The sequence below is a fragment of the Chlorocebus sabaeus genome, chromosome 13 (assembly GCF_047675955.1).
Source record: "Chlorocebus sabaeus isolate Y175 chromosome 13, mChlSab1.0.hap1, whole genome shotgun sequence".
In the NCBI taxonomy this organism is placed as follows: Eukaryota; Metazoa; Chordata; class Mammalia; order Primates; family Cercopithecidae; genus Chlorocebus; species Chlorocebus sabaeus.
The window spans coordinates 88,665,531-88,688,482 of record NC_132916.1 but is presented as its reverse complement, the minus strand read 5'-3'; the positions used below and the strand labels follow the sequence as shown (position 1 = coordinate 88,688,482).

The 22,952-nt window shown below is 40.1% G+C and overlaps 1 protein-coding gene across 1 annotated transcript; it reads left to right on the top strand.

The window, feature by feature from the left end:
* The first annotated feature begins 89 nt into the window (after positions 1 to 89).
* On the top strand, positions 90 to 22,826 carry C13H6orf163 (chromosome 13 C6orf163 homolog). The gene is made up of 5 exons (XM_008006542.3): positions 90 to 2,434; positions 5,993 to 6,087; positions 7,882 to 7,989; positions 14,099 to 14,301; positions 22,186 to 22,826. The coding sequence occupies exons 1-5, from the start codon at positions 2,287 to 2,289 to the stop codon at positions 22,619 to 22,621; spliced, it is 990 nt and encodes a 329-aa protein (XP_008004733.2). The 5' UTR covers positions 90 to 2,286; the 3' UTR covers positions 22,622 to 22,826.
* The last annotated feature ends 126 nt before the right edge of the window (positions 22,827 to 22,952 follow it).

The window sequence follows — 22,952 nt, the reverse complement described above, 5'->3', positions numbered from 1 at the left end:
GGGCAAGGCACCTGACATAACAGATTAGATCTTGAAGCAAGTCTTGATTAGTAAACTATTGTTCAATAAATGTTAAGTGAGCTCTTTGCCCAGGGGAGTAATCTAATCTTCTGATGGAAGAGCTCTTTGCCTAGATCAGCAAGCTGTCCAATTGATAAATTGGTTTTCAAGGATTTCCTAAGGCAAACACTGAAATTATTTATTGGTTTTACAGCCTTATCTTCCATAGGGGCGCAACTCTTCCAATTTGCCAGACACTAAGGAAGTTCTTCAGGACTTTCAGTTTAAAACAGGGACAGTCCCAGGCAAATCAAGGCCAGTTAGTTATCCTCTCATCTGGGCAAGAATTTCTAGTAACAGATAGGAAAGTCATTGGCACAACTAGCCTCAGTTCCCAATCCAGATAATTAACTGTGTGGATGCAGTAATCCCCATTCTTAGTACCAATTCATCTCTTTGTTTTTAATTCCTCTCCAAGTCTCAGGTAACCCTTTTCTTGAAGTCAGATCTGGCACAATTTGATATGTACTTAAGGTCCTCAGCCAGTTATCAGGCTGTATGTGTCAATAGAAATTATAGAGTAACTTGTGCTACACTTAGCTCAGGGCCCTATGGGAGTCCTATTGTTGAAATTAATTTCACTGATGGCATTCACTTATTATAAAATAGTTCTGCCAAGTAGCTGCAGCATGTGACATTGTCAGGCAATTTTTAAAAATTCAGTTACTTGGTGTAATCAGTTGCACAGATTTTTGTGATAGGCAGAATTTCTACGGCTGTTTATCTAAAATTAGAGGAACAAATTAGTTAACCACGTGATTGTTAAAACCAGGCTTAGTAATTTTGAATGCTGACTTAATGAAAGTAATTTCTTCTTCAAGATACCATGATATTTCCCTGTTTTATTACCATGGCACCAAAACATCACGTTTATTAAAAACCTTAAAGAAATTAAGCTACCTCCATTGCTGGCCTTAAAAGAAATTAATTCTTTAAAAACCATTTTAAAACAAAGTGTGGTAGTCTGACTAATGCTTTCCTTTCCTGCAAAAAATGTCCAGATCGTAATCTCTGGAACCTGTAAATATGTTACTTTATATGGCAAAAGGGACTTTACAGATATGGGTAAGTTTAGGATTTTGAGATGGGGAGGTTATCCTGGATTATCTAGATGAGGCTGGTATAATCACCACAGTCTTTAAAGCAGGGCAGAAGATCGGAGGAAGAGACAATGTCACTATGGAAGCACTGGGGGGAAAGGCTATGTGATGCGAGGCCATGACCCCAAGGAATATGGATGGTCTTTAGAAGCTGGAAAAGGTAAGGAAACAGATTCTCCTCTGAAGCCTCCAGAAGGAACCAGCCCTTCTAACAACTTGATCTTAGCCCCTAAGACTCATTTTAGACTTCTGATCTCCAGAAATGCAAGCACATAAATTTGTGTTACATTTAAGCTATGAAGTTCGTGTTAGTTTGTCACAGTGGTGCTATGGTTTGAATATTTGTCCCCTGCAAAACTCACGTTGAACTTTAATCCCCAATGTGGTAGTATTGAGAAGTGGGGCCTTTAAGAGGTGAGTGAATTCATTCATGGGTTAAAGGATTAATGGATTATCATGGGAGGAGAACTGGTGGCTTTATAAGAAGAGGAAGAGAGGCTTGAGCTAGCATGTGAGCTCAGCCCCTGGCCATGTCATACCCTGTACCACCTCAGGACTCTTCAGCGAGTTCCCACCATCAAGAAGATTCTTACCTGATGCAGCTCCTCCACCTTGGACTTCTCAGCCTCCATAAACTGTAAGAAATAATTTCCTTTTCTTTATAAGCTATCCAGTTTCAGGTATTCTATTATAAGCAACAGAAAACAGAGTAAGACAGCAGCAATAAGAAACTAATATAGAAAGTATCAGGAAAATGAATGGCTGTATCATGCTCCCTTTTGTCATTATTTGAAGTTGCTTTTATGAGCAAAGCTTGTCTTACCTAGCAACAGTTGCTAAGTAAGTTAACAACTTAATGCTAGAGTTTGGGAAGGAGCAACTGCTTAAATCTTCCCAAATCTGGTGCCCATACCTTCTATGGCAGGGGCTGTTAGTACCATTCTTTAATGTTAGACACATAACCACTACCTAATCATGTGAACCATTTAATCCTTACCAGCCTCTAACATCCTAAAACCCTGAACCTCTTCCAGCTTTCTTAAACTGTCAGCTTTTCTTGAAACAACTTTTTCTGATTCTAAGATTATTTTAACTGTAAATAGGAGAAGACATCTGAAATTTCACTATGATCAGAAATTCAGATTACAACAGCTTTGTTTGCTGTGCTGTTTGTAATAAAATAATCCCACCAGCCCCTTTTGGAAAAACCTTCAAACGGATCCATGAATACAAGCCACTGAAGACACGCTTTTACACTCACAAAGACATACTAGGTAAGTGACTTTATTGTTTTCCTTTGTTGTAACACTTCATAGCGTTATGTGTCATTCTTTCTGGTACACAGACTTTTATCAGCTTTTTTCTCTTCAGAGTTGCTTGTCTGTACAGGGATGTTTGAAAAGAATATGGGTTGGAATACAGCTTCTCCACTTTTAGTTGTGTGTATTGGGCAGGGTATTTAGCCTCTCAATCTGTTTCCTTATGTGGAAATAAAGATACTAATACCTATCTTACAGATTGTTATGAGACCTTAATGAAGTATTCGTATCTATTATAAATCCTAGCACATAATAGTAAATGTGAGTTCATTTTGCCCTTGGCCATACTTGGGTACCTTTCAGTATGTGTAGGAGAGGAAATATTATCTCTAAATAATACTGTAATTGGATGAGCACGGTGGCTTACACCTGTAATCCCAGCACTTTGGGTGGCCAAAGTGGGCATATCGCTTGAGGCCAAGAGTTCAAGACCAGCCTGGCCAACATGGCGAAACCCCGTCTCTACTAAAAGAATTTAGGCAGGCATGGTGGCATGTGCCTGTAATCCCAGCTTCTTGGGAGGCTGAGGTGAGAATAGCTTGAACCCAGGAGGTGGAGGTTGCAGTGAGCTGAGATCGCGCCACTGTACTCCAGCCTGGGTGAAGAGCAAGACTCTGCCTTAAAAAAAAAAAAAAAAAAAAAAAAAAAAAAATTTAAAGTACCCTAATAAATGGGTAAAAGAAACTATAACCTTTAAATAGTAGCTGGTGGCATAAAAGTAGATACATATAGATAACATGAGGACTTTTACTGTATATACATATGTATAATACATAAGCAATAAAATTGTACTATAGGTTTCCGTCTCTCTTTTGTTCTCATAAGAGTTTTCAATCTGACCTTGCGCCTTGTAAGTATTTTCCTGAGGACTCTCAAAATACTCCTCTGATCCTCTCTTCCTTTAAAATGGTAAACTAAGGTGATTTCATTTCACTTCTGATATTTGAAAATATAAGAAGCTGGAGAGGTGTTTGGAAAAAAAAAACTAAAATGTAGGGGGAGATCAAATTGGAATCATCCTCTAAAAACATCAATACCAAAATTGTTTTTTAGCATTTAGTTAATGCTTAGTATGAATGATTCATTATAATCTCTAAAGTGACTTTTCATACCCAGGACAGTGTATCTCCATTCTTAGATATACCTTAATGATTGATTTCCTTGTGCCTTATGGAATATCTAACCCAAACCGTAAGTGGATAAGTTAAATCTATTGTTAGAAATTAATCTTTTCTATTCAGTGACCTTTATAGAAAAAAAGTTGAAATTCTCTGTTCTTTATAAGTAAGTTCAAAAGCATGTTGAAATGTTCATAGAAGAGCTAGTGAGTATTTCACAGGACAATAGTTCTGAATCCTGGCAGTGCACGATATAGAACTTTGAAAAATACATTAATACAGATATCCAAACACAGACCCGCTGGATTTAATACTAATCTAACACAGAGCCACTAAATTAGGACCTCTACAGTCAGGACTAAGCATGTGTATTTTTTCCTTCACGTTTAAATAACCTTTTTTATTTCAAGATAGTTTAAGACTCACAAGTTGCAAAATATATCAGAGTTCCCTTGTACCCTTCATCCAGCTTCCATTGATATCTTATGTAATCCTGGCACCTTGTCAAAGCCGGAACATTGGCATTGAAACAATACTATTAACTCAGGTACAGACCTTATGTATACTTTTTTCCCCCAGGCATATAGTTCTATGAAATTTATCGCTTGTGTATGTTAATGTAACCGTCACCACAATCACAACATGGAGCTGTTCCATCACCACAAAGGAACTCCCTCGTGTTACCCCTTAGCTGTCATTCTCTTCTCCCCAAACTTGAACCCCTGACAACCACTAATCTGTTCTCTATCACTATAATTTTATCACTGAGTATGCTATCTAAAGAATCATACATTATATAACCCATTGAGATTGGCTTTCTTCGCTCAGCATAATGCCCTTGAGATTCATCCAAGTTGTTTGTTAATAGTTTTTTCCTTTTACAGTATGTGCACTAAAAGCTTTGCAGGAATCCTGTTGTACAATCAGGGTTGAGAACAACTAATAAAACCAATGGGATTTAAACATAAAAGAGGATAGCAGTAGCCTACACCTGTATCACATTTTTACGAAGTTTAATACATTGATGGTCCATGCTTAGTCACATTTTGTCCTAGAAAATCTTTTCTAATTATTTCTACACAATGTTGGGCTTTTACAGTATGTGTCCATCTCTGCTGTAATATATGCTGCCTGTGTTTTTAAGATTTACTGATGAACTAGTAGGAGACTCTCTGCCATCAAACATATACTTTTAATTGCTAGTGACAGAAACATAACTCAGAATAGACTGCATAAAATGGAATTTCTTGACTCTTTTAACAGAGAAACCCAAGGGAAGTCTGGCATCAAGGCTTTCAGTCTGTCCATGCTTACCCTTTTAGTGAGTTGGCTTAATGGTTTACTGCTACAGCTAGACTTACTCCAGCCGCTGGGAAAGGAGGAATGTGGATCAAGATAGCTCTAAGAATCTATTACCTTCAGCATAGAAATCCCAGAGGAAGGCCAGGCACGGTGGCTCACGCCTGTAATCCTAGCACTTTGGGAGGCTGAGGTGGGCAGATCACTTGAGGTTAGGAGTTCAAGACCAGCCTGACCAACATGGTGAAAGCCCGTTTCTACTAAAAATACAAAAATTAGTCAGGCATGGTGGTGGGCGCCTGTAATCCCAGCTACTCAGGAGGCTGAGGCAAGAGAAGAGAATCACTTGAATCGGGAGGCGGAGGTTGCAGTGAGCTGCAATGGCACTGCAGCCTGGGCTACAAAGCAAGACTCCGTCTCAAAAAAAAAAAAAAAAAAAAAAAAATACCAGTGGAGAAAGACCTGGCTATCTGATATTGCGTGGTCCTCTAACCTCCTCTAGACTTTTATTACCTTGTCTGGGTAGAGAGGATATTATTATGAGAACGTTATTATTTGGAAATCAAATTAGATCATTGGCAGAAAAATAGTAAACTTCTACCCCTTAGCTCACTCCATACTGAAGCAGTTAAACCCACAAAGAACCACAAACTAAAGAAAGGCATGTAATGTGTTGAAGGCATTCCACTTCGCCTCTCCTGATGCTAGCACTAGCACCCAAATAGGAACAGGGAGAGAGAGAGAGCTGTATAATGTGCTAAGACCTCTTGAATATTCACTCATCTTTCTACTTTGAGTGTACAAAATGTGTCCCTTTCTTCAGGGCATTTATTTCACCTCCCCAGTTGTCTGCTGGTTGTGGACTTGTTGTGATGAGGGGGATGACCAACTCTATCCAGGTCTGACAGTGTTGTGAATTCCCTCCTAATTAGAGAAAAACTTACTCTTTCAATGGGTATCTTTGAAATATATATACTGACATCTCCTAAAAGGATGTATCTCCTAAGTAGCCCTCATAAATAACTACATAATGGTGGAAAGGAAAACCAGGAAGCAATCGGTGGAAGTTTGTGACCATTGCTTTTCAAATACACAGATATTGGGGCAAATATTCTGAAAAAAGAAGAGAAGTTTCAAGAAGATATACTCAGAGAACGCATTGCAAAAGCAGAAGCTGAAGTATGGGCTCAGGTAAAAGAAGTTACACGTCAACCCAAAGTCCATCTTTACAATTCTTTCACATTTTGGATTTGTCTGAAACAATTGTATAGTGTAGTAGTCAGAACTGACTGAATCCTGGCTAGCTGTGGGACCTTGGGCAAGTTCTACAACCTCTGTAGTCTTGGTTTCTTCATTGTAAAAGAGTAATAATAGTACCCATTCTGTGGGATAGTTGGGAGGGTTCAATGAAATAATATGCCTGGCATACAGTAGATGCTTAGTAAGAAGTTGGCATCATCAGGAGCTTCCTTCCTTCTCAGCTGCCCTCTCTGTATGGAGGACTCCTGCTCCCTTTATTTTCATTTGATTGAAACCAGAACTAAAAAGAAAAAAAAATAAGAAGACTCCTTGTTGATAGTTGTTTCTTATGGCCTAACATTTAGTATATAGACTATCCATTTGTGGATAACACTCCTGTTTCTTCAAATGCTTCTCTATGGCCTACTCCCCTTTTCCTCCCCTCTCTCCAAAATCCTTAATACCTTGTCCATACGACTGCTGAGCGCTATAAGGGCAATTTAAATATCAGGGCTGATAGTGGGATCCAAGGCATCAAACTGAAGCAAAGCCTCAATCCTGTAGCCCCACTTCTTCCAATCATAGAATGACATCAATAACTTCCTAAAGAGAATTACAGCTCCTTGAGAGCAGAACAAGCCACTGTGCTTAGAATAATGTTTCTCAGTTTCTTTATAAAATAGACATTATAGCAAATAGTATTAGCATTGTTCAGTATTAATGCCAGCAAAAGCTTGTTATGAAAATGTTTTGAACATACATAATACTCCAGTTCTGTATGAATGCTCCAGTTCTGTATACCCCAGATTTTGATTTATCTCAAAATCTTTGTAGTCATCTATTTTTAGTAGTGGTAAAATTCAAACTGTTTTTTTTTTTTTTTTTTTTTTTGAGACGGAGTCTGGCTCTGTCGCCCAGGCTGGAGTGCAGTGGCCCGATCTCAGCTCACTGCAAGCTCCGCCTCCTGGGTTTACGCCATTCTCCTGCCTCAGCCTCCCGAGTAGCTGGGACTACAGGCGCCGCCACCTCGCCCGGCTAGTTTTTTGTATTTTTTTAGTAGAGACGGGGTTTCACTGTGTTAGCCAGGATGGTCTCGATCTCCTGACCTCGTGATCCGCCCGTCTCGGCCTCCCAAAGTGCTGGGATTACAGGCTTGAGCCACCGCGCCCGGCCCAAACTGTTTGTGAACCATCAATTATACATCAATTATACAAGGTGATGCTTTTGTAAATAGTCTACAATTTGAATGTAAGTTGGTCTAGTGTTCTGTGTATTCTTTTCAAATAGAGTTGAAGTTCTTTCTGAGGACCTAATGCGGGGGACCTGGATGGTACTCTGCCTCTTTACTCCGCTCCTTCTAGCTTTGTACATCTTTTCACTTCACTGTGTTTTCCAGATTTTCCACAATGCACATATGTTACTTTGAGAGTCAATCAAGCAAGAAATAAAGTGCCAAAGAGAAAAGGCAACCCAGCAGCCTACGTATAGTAAAGCTGCCTTGCCTTTGGCGATTCCAGAAACAGCAAGGCTAGCCCTGGATTGGGATGCGTTAGAGCGTCTCTGGCTAAGGCAGACAGTTTGATATGGGAGGTTTGAGATGGGAATGGGGCAAGAAATTAGGGACTCCATGGTGGTTGCTAATTTTCAGTAAATTTGAAAACCTGATTTACTAACATCCCGAATAAGCCAAGTTGCCCTGTGCTTATTCTGCTACATTAATAGATAAATGGACTCTTTCTTTCAAAGGCTAATGAACGTCAAAAACAAGCAGTGGAGAAAGCACTTGAAGAAGCAAATGACAGACACAAAATTGAAATTCAGATTTTGAAGGAGGAACATCAAAAAGATTTACAGGTTTTTATAGTGGCTTGTTGTCTTTTAAAAGTAATTATATTAGTAAAAAGAAAAAAAAAAGTTGGCAAGGGAATGAAAAAAAAATAATAAGAAAATCTAGGTTGGTGTTTCATGGCCATTAGCTGGGATCCCTGGGAGGTTCTCAGAAGAGATGCTGAGCTCTCTAGAGCAGTGATGAATGGGTGAAGAAGAACCCATAGCTTACTTCCCAAGGGAAGCTTTGCCTGACCAGCCTTGCCTTGCCACCCACACACTGTCCATGACACCCTGATCTTTTTCATAGCAGTCTTCACTGTAATTAAATAATGATTGTGTGGTTAGTTGTTGAATGTCTGACTCCCCCACATGACTGCAGCTTTCAGCAGGGGTGTCTGTCTCACCACTGGACTAGCCCTGGTGCCCAGCATAATTCCCTGAGTTGGTAGGTGCTCAAATAGTTGAACAAGTGAAGCAGGCTGTTCTCCTTCTCTGATTTCTTCCTTTTTTCTAAAGTTTGCACTTACTGTGCTGCCAAGAGGGACATCTGAGCTGTCCCTCAAGAATTTAATGCAGGGCCAGATGTCACAGATGAAGGATACTAACCTGTAGCCTGTTCAAGTACATGACTCTAGGTAACTTACAAACTTTCAGGTGGAGACCCTAGTATTCATTGTTAGTTCAGTACCTTGATTACAAAATCTGCTCAAAGGAAAAGGTTACAGATCTATTTTCACATTTTGGTCAAGGGAGGGACAGGACGGGATAAGGTACAGGTATGACAATACATGGGCAGAAGCTGGAGGAAAGTGACAGAGGTCCAGCCCCAGGTTTGGCCTAACTTAAGAACACTAATGAGCAGTTCAGGGACTGCAGGCCAGTTTATTCATTGTTGCAACAACGAGCACCTACCATGTACTAGATGTGTACCAGGTGAGAAAAATCAACTGTCTTTACCCAGAGAGGACTTGCTGGCAGGAAGGGGAGCTCCTCCCCAGGGCTCCTGAAGGCTTCGCTCCAGTGGCCTGGCTCAGCCAGGGTTGGTATGGTGCCTGAGGGGTTGGCTGTGGTGGCCCACTGCCCATTTCCCATTTCAGTTAAAATGTGAAGGGCATTTACAGCATGTCTTAGGCAGGCCTGCTTTTCAGTTGCTATGTACAAGTATGGCCATACTGGCAATTAAAGTATTAAAATACTTCTCTATCAGTTGATAACTAGTCACCCGCTAAGCCCTCTATTACCTTGGTCACCCTGGTTGCTTCCCCAGCAGACTCCTGGACCTCTCCCAATCCAGCAATTTAAAAGGATAACTCATGGTTTGGCAAGGGGCTCTAGTTCCCTGCTATAATGCTGCAGCCAGAGGCCATTCAGATACTACTGTGCTGGTTGATACACATTTTGAATGTCTTTCCTGGCATTAGGTTGTAAAGACATGAGGAAGATGTGATGCCCGTTTCAAGGTTCACATACAAGTCTTTCTTTAAATAATGTTATTGTACCCCACATAGCCTTTGAGTGGAGTTGATGCACTTAGTGCTTCAGTAGAAAGAAGCCCTAAGAAAAGTTAAAGGTAAATAGTTAAAGGGGGATTGACATTCCTGAAATAATTGTCCAGGGGTTGGGAATTTACATTTATACCACCATTTCAGGTATTTTTTATTTATGAAGGAATGATTAGTCTAGAGTAGTGTGTGGGGTTATTTCAGCCTGTTATATCTGCAGGATACTAAGACACAGACATCAGTACTGCTTCTCAGGGCTTGTCTGTGAACCACCTGCATCAGAATCTCTTCACTTGGGGGCCTGACATACAGATTCCTGGGCCTCATTCTGACCTACCGACTCCATCAGCAGCCCAAGTGATTCTCACACATATTAAAGTTTGAGATTACCAATATATAGCAGAAAACCAAGTTCCTCTAGAACAAAATATTAAATTCTGATGTGTCGAGAACACCAGGGATTGCTCTAAAGAGTTTGGTGTGTTTCCTGCACAGGGGAAATTGCCCCATCCAGACCTGGCTCCACTCTTGGGTTCTTTTGTCCTCTTCTGCTCTTTTCCTGGTGCTCTTTTTTCTCGGTGGGGTGTGGGCAATAGAACAGCCATGGGCTTTTGGGGACCTTTAACTTTTTTTTTTCTCTTTCGTTTATAAAAACACTAAACATTCAATTCCAGAGAACCAAAAATCCTGCCTTCCCACCGAACACTACTAAGGGGCCTGTGTTCTGCTTCATACCTTTTCTCTTTTCTTTCTGTCTTGTTAATGCTTTTAAAAACAAATGAGCTTTTTATATAAATAAAGTTTTTAAAGTGTGAGAAAAAAAAGGAGTTTGGTGTGTTTCAAATGCATACTGTTAGATAAAATTTCTAGATCTTATTTGATGGATAGGTAATCTTTTGAAAAGGTATTTATATTATTGAAAGACAATAATATCAAAAAGTAAATGAGAAGATGAAAGCTAAAGGAAAAATAAATGAAAAACTAGAGTAGAAAATATAATAAAGTCATAGGTAAATTTAAAACTTAAAAATGTATACATGCCATGATGTCCTGTGCAATTATCACTGATTGGGCCTTGAGCTTTCTGGCAGCCAATACAAAGAGGGAAATGTTGTGACTCACCATGCCCATAAGGTACAGACAAATTAGGCACCTGAGAGGCTCAGATATTCCTAGCTATGAAACCTCAGAGCAGTATCTCCTGAGGGGGACATTGTGTAAAAATGCCTGTCAAACATCTGTACAGTTAACACAATGGAGTCCATAAATCTGTTTCTTACAATATCTCAAAATGTGGGGTGACTCACTCAAGATGCATTTCAGTAAAATCATTTCATTAAATGTAAAAGCAATGTAAAGCCTCCTTACGTTGAATAAGAACACCGACAAACAGCAGGTTACTTAATTATTTTTGAAGCTTTAAATATGTATTCCACATGCTATGTGAGACAGTAAATGAATTTTGGTTTTATTAAATCATTACATAAAAGAGGGACTGAGTTCAATTATCTGAATTCCTAGTTAGTAATTAGGAATTTTAAAAAAAAAACAAAAACACAATCACTTTGTGCCAAAAAAATTCAGGCATACAACAGTCTTACACCACCCTATTGACACTGACTATTTTTCCTTCTTCAACAGATGTTTGCAAGAGTTCTATTAAATACATTTCATTCTGAAAAACATTAATGATTCATATAGGAATATATTATGGTAGTACTTCACCTGTCTTAAGCTCAACCATCACCCAGCAGTCTGAATTACTGAGAATGTACTTGAAAACCCAGAAGTAAGTTAAAATATCTCCCTAAGAAATTAAATAAAGGCCTCTGACTACAAGAGAATAACTCAGGCTTATTACACATAGCAGAACCTCTTCACTCCCACTCAGATGTCATCATGCTTATTTGACAACCTAAACCCAACAGACTTAGATGCTTGATTTTTGTTTGTTTGTTTGTTTTGTTTTCTTTTGAAATGGAGTCTCTCTATAGCCCAGGCAGGACTGCAGTGGTGTGATCTCGGCTCACTGCAACCTCTGCCTCCCAAGTTCAAGTGATTCTCCTGCCTCAGCCTCCCGAGTAGCTGGGATTACAAGTGTGCACCTCCACACCCAGCTAAGTTTGTATTTTTAATAGAGACAGGGTTTTGCTGTGTTGGCCTGGCAACCAGACTGGTCTCGAACTCCTGGCCTCAAATGATCTGCCCTCCTCAACCTCCCAAAGTGCTGGGATTATAGGCATGAGCCACCACACCCAGCAAGGTTGCTTGATTTTTCAAGTTGGAAATAGATTACTGGAAAGTAAAAATAACAAAAAGGGGCTCACTGATAGCAGCTACAGCAGCACCCTCAGCCTGATGGCAAGTAATTTTCTTGTTCTTTGAAGAAAAGAAAAATTTGATTTGATACCTACAAGGAGCACAGATGAAATTTCAAAAAGCAAAGCAATCTGGGGTCATTTATGACAGATAACAAGTGGCTCTATGAACTTCAACAATTATTAAATGCCACATGAAGGTTTTGGCCCAGTACAATCATTCATCTTTGTCTACCAAGCCTGGATCATCAAGAAAGTGTTAGATTGTTTCATAATGTTCTTTTTATGGTGTTAAAGACATTTAGAAACATTTCCATTCAAAATATTTTGTCAAAAAAAATTTTAGTAATTTAAGAGACAAAGCCTTCTGCTAGCAGAAGACAAAGCCTTCTGTAGGAAACCTAGCTAGTATTTCTAAATGGCCAATGTTTTCCTAAAATGATTTTCTAAATACATCAACTGAGGCCACTTTGGAGAGATTCTTAAAGTTGATTTCTGGTGTCTGTTTCATTTTTTAACTTTTCACCCTTGAAGTAGCCAAAGTGAGAAATTGAGAACTTTTTCTCTTGAAAAAGCTGAAAGGTCTGTCTTAACAAATATTTTAATTGTTGAAATAATCTTCTGAGAAGCCGAAGCAATTTCAGTTTCCCTTATAATTTAGAGTTCTCTTGACTTTCTCTCAGCTTCAGCTGAGGATTCTCTCTGGACACTGTAAACAGCTGGCTCTCTCAGGGGCTCCCGTAGAAATGGTGCTAAAGGGAGTTGAGCAATCTTCAGCCAGGAGAACTCTTACTGGTTTTATTCCTTTCTATTCTGGGTAAGATTTCGTTTAAAGAAGGGATTCTGCAGCTATTGAAAACGAAAGAAAACCCACTGTACTATATTTTATAAGACTGTACAATTGATGAATCTCTGGAAAGACTCCAGCATCGCAGCCAGGAATGAAGTGAGAAACTGGCAGTCAGCAACCCTGGCTTCTATCCCTAGTTCTTCCATTGATGTGCTATGTGAAATAACTTAATTTCTCTATGTTCTTTTGATGTCTTCCCAAATAGAGATAAACATTTACCTTTGGGCCAGGCACAGTGGCTCATGCCTGTAATTCCAGCAGTTTGGGAGGTCAAGATGGGCAGATCACTTGAGCCCAAAAATTCAAGACAAGCCTGGGCAACATGGTGAAACCCTATTTCTACAAAAAACAGAAAAATTAGCCAGGCATGGTGGCAAGTGTCTATAGTCTCAGCTACATGGGAGGCTGAGGTGGGAGGATTGCCTGAGCCTGGGAGGTCGAGGCTGAAGTGAGCTGTGATTGTGCCAGTGCACCCCAGCCTGGGCAACAGAATGAGAACCTGTCTCAAAAAAAAAAAAAAAAAAAAAAAAAAAATTACCTTTAAGTGAAAATTTTAAAATACCTGGACAGAATGATTTGCTCCTCCTCTTTATAATGTTATATTTCTACGTATTGTTATATTTCTGTAACATGTATTGCACAATTAGGTTGTTGGCCTCCTCTACTAGACAGTGAATCCCCTGAGGACCAAGATCCCCACCTTCTTGTGTATGTAGCATCTGGGCCTCGGAGTGCCAGGCACACTGTGGTATTAGTAGGCATTTCCAAAATGGTGACAGGGTTTTCGTTGAGCGCCATTTGTGGGTCTGTTTTCCACAGGTCTTGGTTTGACTAGTGCTTCCTCTACTTATTTGGTTGAAGGCCCTCCTCAGGTCCTCCTTCCTGGAACAATGGAGCACTTATTCCTGTCCCTTCCGCGAAGGAGAAAGGGCCCCTCAACACTAATAAGTTGGAATGCTGAAACAATGGTGGGGACAGGTGGGCAGATTCCTGTGACTGTAATATCATGCAATTGTTTTCTGCCTGAACTTCAGGTTCTCTCCCACCCAGGAGACACTCAGGAGGCATAATAATTATTTCTGCCATTTTCCAGGACTGGCTTACTAAAGCAGAATTGCATTATGTAATTATGCATAATGATACTATGATACTAGAATATTTGAACAATCAAGAAAAAAGACCTTTAACCCTACCCCTCTAACCCAACTATTTTCTTTTTTCCATATTCCCTTTCAATATTATCTATGTAGATATTTATATTACATTGTTTGTACATTTTTGGTTCTACCTAACATCATATAAATAAAAGTTTTCCATATCATACACACTCTTCTTTTAAATCATCAGTGTTAACAGGTACACTTGCCAGCAGATAGATAAAACTATGGTTTAAATAGCCTCTTAATGTGTGGTTTTAGACATCAAATCTGTAATAGCTAAACCTAGTTTTGCCATTGCTTCAGGAAGTGACAGCTAAAACTAAGACAGAGATGTATCAAAACATGGATGACGAAATGAAGAGAGAGCACTTGGCTGCAGAACAGCGCATGGTCCACAGAATCCAAAGGATTATGATGGAATGCCACAGAGAGAAGGTGGAAGCTGTGGAGAAAGCCAGGGCTGAAGAAAGACTCATCGCCCAGAAAGCAATCCAGGCCCAGAAAAGGTATTCCAGAGAACTCATTTGCAAATTAGTATCTTCCTTTATCAAAATCAACCTGGAGAAACAGATAAGGTTACAGTACATGGGTAGATATTGCCCAGTTTTTGTGTTTTTACATTTTTATTATGGCAAATACCAAACATAGGGAGCAATTTATATTGTAGAGTATGTGTGTGGCTTAAAGAAAAATAATAATGTAAATACTCAAAAACCTACCACTCAGCTTAAGGGACTGAAAACTGCTGTTTTCTAAAGCTCTCATGTGTTCTTCCTCAATCATATCTTCTTCTTGTCCCTGCTTGAAAGATAGCTACTCTCTAAATATGGTATTTTTCATTCTGTATCACCAGTTTTAAGAAACCAAGGACAGGAATCAAGAAATCATTTCCCATAAACACATCATTAAAATCAATCTTCACATTCTCTAGCCTAGATCATACACTGTTGTGTTTATGTTACTTTTTGGTCTTTTTCTTATTATACAAGTAATATATGTTGCAAAAGAAATTGACATTATGGAAATATATAGAGCAAAATTGCAAGTCCTGATGCATTTCTTCCCCTACACCCTCCCTGCCTCCCAGAGACAGTTATTTTAAACGATAGAGTCTATATCCTTCCATGCCTTTTTGATGTGTTTACAGCCATATGTATGTGCATAGTCACAGATCAGATCACACACATATATATTTTAAGAAAACCAAGGTAACTATTTCTATATATGTAATGATTATTTGCTGAAACAGGACAGCAGTTAGGAGTTCAGGGATTGTCAGGGGCAAGAGAAAAAACATAATTTCCAGATTTTTTTGTACCAGGTCATTTACCTGCCCACGATCACTGATTTGTAGCAGCAGAGCTGAGACTGAGACCTCCCTATTTGGCCTTTGTGACTGGTCCCTTTTGCTTTGCTGCTTGAGTTAACAAAAAAATCCATTTCTATATAATTAATGGGTAAAATATTTTTCATTAGAACTCTTTAGAACAGGGACACAGGTAAGATCCTGGAGGAGGTACAGATAATTGAGAATGAGAGCTGCAGCTGTGACAGTTTAACTGGTACCTCTCTTCCTGCATAGACTACAGGTCATTGTGGAGGTAGAAGACGAAGATGAGAGGGGATACCAGGAGGGGGTTAGGGAATGAGTTGTGGCTCAATGCACTGGAAGGTGGATCCTCTTTTCCTTTTTCTCCTGCCGGGCATCTGCAGGAGCTCTGCAGGCACCTGTGGGACCCTCTGGGTCCCCTCCTCACACACACTTGCGGTCTCCTCCCTCTCTTGCTAGATTGTTTTTGCACCCCCTCCAGCCCTTTCCTCTGTGAGGTTTGATGGAAGGTTTTCAATGTCTGCCTTTTATTGAATCCGTAGACTAGGATTAAGGAACTGCCATGTGTAGTGTTAAAATATATCCAGCTAGAATGCCCATTTTGTTTATTGATGTTTCCCAAGTGCCTGGAAGAAAGTCTGGCACATGGTAGGCATTCTTGAAATATTTATTGAACAAATGGTTTAAATTTCTTGCAGTTAGTCGAAACCAGTCTTCAGCACACCAGATCTTATAAACTTTCATCAAGACTTAAGGATTCAGAACACTTACATATCATGAGAAATTTGTTAACTATACAGAAAACTTTTTTGTGGATTGAGGTGATTAGATTCTAAACAGGTTACCCAGGAGACACTGTACTCTTTCTCTTAAAGTTAAAAAAAAAAAAAAAAAAAGGCTGGGGGCAGTGGCTCAGGCCTGTAATCCCAGCACTTTGGGAGGCCAAGGCAGGCGGATCACGAGGTCAGGAGATCGAGACCATCCTGGATAACACGGCGAAACCCCGTCTCTACTAAAAATACAAAAAATTAGCCGGGTGTGTTGGCGGGCACCTGTAGTCCCAGCTACTCGGGAGACTGAGGCAGGAGAATGGTGTGAACTTGGGAGGCGGAGCTTGCAGTGAGCCAAGATCTCGCCACTGCACTCCAGCCTGGGCGACAGAGTGAGACTTCCTCTCAAAAAAAAAAAAAAAAAAAAAAAAAAAAAAACTCTCTGTTTGTAAAGGTTCTAATTGTTTTCTAGCCCAAGGCAAGGCATGGATGAAATAACCACTCAGGACTTTTTGTGGTCATGGCTGTAATTCCTACTGACAGCTTCCCTTATTCATTACCCAGCACATGCAAGGCCTTTTGTATACTCCTTCTTGTATCTGCATATCCCTTCCTAGGAGATTGTATCATCCCACATATCTTCAGGCAAAGACCCTGGAGTGTTAAGGCCTTAAAGGGAAACTAAGTAAACTGCCAAAGGTCACAGAGGAAAGAGGTGACAGGGCCTGATTTGAACCCTGGCCTTTATGATGTCGAAGCTTATGACCTTCCATTATGCTACCTGCTCTAGAGATAGAGAAGCTATGTGAGTTTTCTAGAGGGTTTGTTCACTTCAACAGAGCTCCTCAAGTACCTTCTGTGGATGTGGCACAAATTAAGGGCTCTTTCTCAACACTGTGTAAAATCACTAGAGCATGGCTGCCCCCAACAAGCAAGGCTGGATGGACTGGTACAAATAGCACATGGGTGCTGGAAGAGTTCAAAGTCCTGGAAAGATCAAGCAGTATGGGTGGGGTATGTAGTGAGGTCGGTTTTTTGGAGGAAGTTTGTCATGGGTTGGGCCTTAGAGAGAAGGTAGGAGGTCCCACCTGTGAGAGAGGCAAAAGAATGAGAACAGAATGAGCAGAGACATGGAAGGAGAAAGTGTGATGTATAATAAGGCAGCACCAAGGAGAGGTTCAAGAGTGTTAATAACCCAGGGATAGAAATGCACTGCTGAATGCTGGCATCTGGAGATGTCCCTCACCTACCTAACTTCTGAAATGCCTGCAGCCTCCTGCCAGACCAGAGAACCAGGAGTTCCCCATGTGCCAGGTAGAAAATCAGAATATAGGTTACTGGTAAACACAATGCTTGTACCTGATTGAAATAGTGCTAACAGTCCTACAGTTCTAATGAAAAGTAGATTAATAGCTTATTTACAGACTAACCAGGCAAAGGATCAATTGCTAGTATGGATTTTCCATGGTTTATTTCTTCCCTATCAGTTAAGATTGAGTTATTATATATCAGATTATGTTTTTATTTAGTAACTTGTTTTCATTCTCCAAGCGTCTGTTTTATAAAATATCAGACTGAATCCTATAAATTTGGACACACACTACAACTATTTTGAAAATAGTTACTTTTCTGGCCAGTGCCACCCTGAAATACGGTGTGTATTTCAAAATTACAAGTGTACAGCCTCATAAAGATGGAGATGGCAGAAGAACCTCACTGCTTACAGAAAGCATAGACATTCACTTCACATCGGAATGGGCATTGGGGGTTATGGAGCTGGACATGCCATTCCTTCTGCTACATGCCAGCCAGTCATTGGTGAGCCTCCTTATGTTGCTGGTTGAGGTGGTTGGTCCACATGCTGAACACCTCTACTTGTCATGTTCTTCCTTATGTAGATCCAGAAACTCTGGGCCTCACCTTTACCCTTGGCTTCTGGCCCTGCTCCTCCTCTGTGCATGGTGATCCTTCAAATGTTTGAGGAGAGAGAATATGTCTAATTTTTAATTTGAAGAAGGGAAGGAAAAACCAAAATGTACTAATACCTAGTTCTTTCACAGTTCTTTCTCATATGATAAGCTTTCTAGGCCCTCTTTCAGTTAAAAAAAATACAGGTAGACTAATTTATGTACATTGAAAAACATTTTACACATATCCCAAGAATTGGCTATTTTCCTATGGCAAATATTTCGCTTATGTTAAGAATCTTTTTTAAGCATGAATTATTATTTTTTTTTTTTGAGAGAGTCTTGCTTTGTTGCCTAGGCTGGAGTGCAGTGATGCGATCTCTGCTCACTGCAACCTCCGCTTTCCAGGTTCAAGCAATTTTCCTGCCTCAGCCTCCCAAGTAGCTGGGATTACAGGTACTCACCACCATGCCCAGCTAATTTTTGTATTTTTAGTAGAGATGGGGCTTCTCCATGTTGGCCAAGCTGGTCTCGAACTCCTGACTTCAGGTGATCCACTTGCTTCTGCCTCCCAAAGTGCTGGGATTACAGGCGTGAGCCACCGCGCCCAGCCTCATGAATTCTTTTAAGCTTTTGTAATGTTCCAACATACCTGCTTTAAAATTTAGTGTTATTCAGCACAACGTGTATTAGAGAGAACTTCATCTGAATTACCCACTTATTCATTCATACATTTATTGATTGCCTGTTGTATCCACAATGGGTACCATGCTAGGCAGGGGAGATACAAAGATAAATGGGCATTCCAGGTCACACCCTCGATGCACTGCACCCCACACCACTCCTGGCTTTAATTCCACAACTTCAGGGAACTTATCAGAATGAAATTCAGAGACGCTCTGACCTTAAACCAAAGGATCAAATATTCAAGAACTAAGGCAGGCTGGGAAAAGTTGGGTCTGGGCACGGCAGCTCGTGCTTGTAATCCCAGCACTTTGGGAGGCTGAGGTAGGAGGATCACTTGAGTACAGCCTGGCCAACATGACAAAACCCTGTCTCTACAAAAAATACAAAAATTAGCTGGGCATGGTGGCACATGCCTGTAGTCTCAGCTACTCCGGAGGCTGAGGTGGGAGGATTGCTTGAGCCCAGGAGGCAGAGTTTGCAGTGAGTCAAGATGATGCCACTGCACTCCAGCCTGGGTAACAGAGTGGGACCCTGTTTAAAACCAAAAAAAAAAAGAAGAAAGAAAAGTTGGAAAGATTTTTTAAGTACCAGATTCTGTATAGCAGTAAGATATTTTGATATCAGGGAGTCTGAAAGGGACTGTCATTGAGGTTCGGAGCTGGAGCCATCCGAGATATACGTTATTGGATCAGTTTTACCTGAGCTCAATTCTGGTAGAGCCTTCCAGTTAGCCCATAAATGAAACCTCCCATTTGAGTGAGAGGAGAGTCAGCCCCACCTGGCAGAAAACTCATGCCTGCTTGTGTCAGAGGACACAGGGAGCACAGCTTCCTCCTTGGAGATTGGTCCCTGGTCATCACCCTGACAATCTCATGGACAGCCTGAGGATGTTATCAGACATCAGACTAAATCCTAAGGATGTGTGTCGATGCACACTGCCCACTCTATACACAGCATCACTCTATTAATGGAACCTCCATTCCCTTGTGACCCAGGTTGAAAATTAGCAAGTTGGTTTTGATTCCTCTTTTTCCCACATCCCCTATATCTTTGCAGTCACAGATTCTGGCAGCTATGACTTTTTAATATTTCCTAGGCTTAACACTTTCTCTCCCTCTTCCCAACCCTCTCTTTTGTCGTTAGTTCAGACCCTCATCGTTGCACCTCAAGAATATTATGAAATGATACAATTGGTCTCTCTAGCTCAGATTCAGTTCACCCACTGTTACCTGAATAACAAGTCTAAAATGTTATTTTCATTGTGCTGCCCTCCTGACAAAAAATTTATAGTGCCCACTCGAGCTTGAAGCAGGTAATGATTAAGGGCAGGAACTCCCCAGCTTGCTCAGTTGTGTGACATTGAACAACTCACTCTTCTCTAAGCCTCCATTTCCCACCTGTTACAAGGGAATAGTCACAGGTTATAAATAAAAATAGGCCGGGCACGGTGGCTCACACCTGTAATCCCAGCATTTTGGGAGACCAAGGAGGGTGGATCACTTAAGGTTAGGAGTTCAAGACCAGCCTGGCCAACATAGTGAAACCCTGTCTCTACTAAAAATACAAAAGTTAGCCGTGTGTGGTGGTGCACACTTGTAATCCCAGATACGTGGGTGACTGAGGTAGAAGGATCACTTGAACCTGGGAGGCAGAGGTTGCAGTGAGCCAGGATGGTGCCACTGTACTCCAGCCTGGATGACAGAGCAAGATTCATCTCTAAATAAATAAAATATCAGCTTCAATGGGTTATTGTGAAAATTAAATGAGACATCATGCATGTAAAATGCTTACCACAGTTCCTGCAATACAGTAAGCACTCAATAATCATTACCCTTGTTATTAATATTGGAAATAGTTGGTGGGAAAAGGAAGAAGAGAAATAGTTTAGTGGCTACAGAGGCTAAAGAAAGATGTGATTTACTTCAAGACTAGGGAAGTCTGTCAGGTTTGAAAGTCAAGTGGAAAGACTCAGAGAAGATGAGAGAATTGCATCTTGGAGGGTGGAATGTAGGAGATTGGGCCAGTGGTAAATCTTGGAAAGGCTGTATTAGACTGGGAGGCAGAGGGGAAGGATTTTTATTAACAATCATACATTTGAGATCTTAAAACCTCAAATCTTTGAGGTTCTACTCAAACTGTGTTAACTGCAGAAATCCACTGGAAATGTATCACAGTGGCTAAGAGCTTTTGTCCTGGACTCAGACTGCCTGAGTTGTGTTGCAGATTTTGCCTCTTTTACTTATTAAGCAAACTTAGACAAATTACTTAACTCCCTGAGCTCAATGTCTTCTTCATAAAAAGAGCATAGTAATGGAACCACACTACAGAATTGTTTTTGAGGATTCATTGAATTAATGTATGCATAGAATGCTCATTAACCTGCTTGGACATGGTAAGAGGTCAACATGGTTGGCTGCTATAAATTATATATAATTCCCTACATTATAGCCAGAAGTCTATTAATCATTTAGCAGTGCTTCTGAATGTGTGGTACAGAGACCCTTCAAGGTCCCTGAGACTCTTTATGGAGGCAGTCCATGAGATTAAAACTATTTTCTTAATAACACTAAGACTTTATTTGCCTTTTTCACTCTTAGTCTCCTATGAATATAAAATAGTGCTCTCCAGGGTTTTGTGATATGTGATATCACAATAAATTGAAACAGTATGAAAATTCAACTTTTACTAAGCTAGAGATTAAAGAGTTTTGCAAAAAAAAAATTAAAATTAGGCTGGGTGCAGTGGCTCATACCTGTAATCCCAGCACTTTGGGAGGCTAAGGCGGGTGGATCACTTGAGGTCAGGAGTTCGAGACCAGCCTGGCCAACATGGTGAAATCCCATCTCTACTAAAAATATAAAAATTAGCTGGGTGTAGTGATGCACACCTGTAATCCCAGCTACTCTGGAGGCTGAGGTGTGTGAATCACTTGAACCTGGGAACTGGAGGTTGCAGTAAGCCAGGGTCAGGCCATTGTGCTCTAGCCTGGGTGACAGAGCAAGACACTGTCTCAAAAAAAAAAAAAAAGTTAAATTATACCATTCTTCTCATGAAATATTTCATCGTTTTGGAAAATGTTTTTCATAAGAGATTTTTAATATTTTTAAAATGTCTCCCTTTTAGTTTATATAACTGTTAATGTCAGTACCTATAACTCATATAAACAAAAGCTCTTTGGTTTCCTCAATAATTTTGAGAGTGTAAAGAGTTCCCGAGACCAAAAAGTTTGAGGTGACTGTCATAGAGTATTGCTCAGATAAAAATCAAGATTAAAGCTAAATCTATCCTGTGAGTATAAAGTTTTTTCATCTCTGGCTAAAGGTCAGCAGCTGGATTAATATAAAGAAATACTTTCTCTACGGAGTTTGGAACTCTGACCCTATCTCCTCATTTTTTAGCACAATGCATGTATATTTTCCTGAAAAAGGTGGTCTCAGGTTTCTAAAGTTGCCATTAGATGTTAGATTAGTGGCCTCACCCTAACCCACAGCAGGTAAGTACATAGGAAGCGTCCCTGCTCTGAAAACATGTTTTGTTTGTTAACAGCTAATGCAATCCAAAAGCTCATCTGTATCAGCCTGTCTCAGGCTGGTGGCTCATCTCAACAATTACTCAGTCATCTGTGTTTAAAGATGAAATTATTTTGTTTTTAGTGGCCAATCCATCTAACTTATAAATCCATATTATCCTTTGTAGCAAAACCACGGAGGAAATTGTGAATACTGGTATCACAGTTACTAAGGATGAGAAGACCAGTGTGGCCCGACTGATGAGGGAAAAAGAACATGAAATGAACGTCCTCTATGGCATAGCTCAGAGGCAGAAGCAAGAAGAGGTACAGGAAGTGCTTCAAGAAGCAGAGAAAACACATCAGGCCACTCTTGGCAATGTGATGGATACACTGGCTAACACCCAGGGAGAGCTGCTGTCTATAGCAAAACAACTGGGAATCATGACAAATTGGAAAGATTTCCTAGAGGAGGAATTACAGGAAACCAGGATGGCATTTCAAAAATACATCAATTATACCTTTCCTAAGCTTTCACCAGGACATGCAGATTTTATTCTGCCAGAAAGAAAGAAAACACCTTCTAATCTTGTTATTGAGGAGAACAAAACAACTCTTGATTAGAAGTCTTCAACTGAAATTTCACTACAAAAGACATCATTCTAGACTAAATAAATTAACTCATTACAAAAACCATTTATTGATTTCCCAGCCTTGTGCAGGGTACTATTGGGCTGTAAGAATTTTCATGGAAAACCAAAATATTAAAAAGTACATTCCAGATTATAGTGAACCAAGTCTGAGAAGAAAAAACAGTGAGAGGGAGCAAACTGATTAAGAGGGGAAAGGTTTCTTGGATGAAGCCTAAACACGCTTCTGTATCTGTCTTTATTCATTTCTACATCAGACATATAATTAATTATTTCAGTATTTATTGCCATAGAAAACAAGTAAA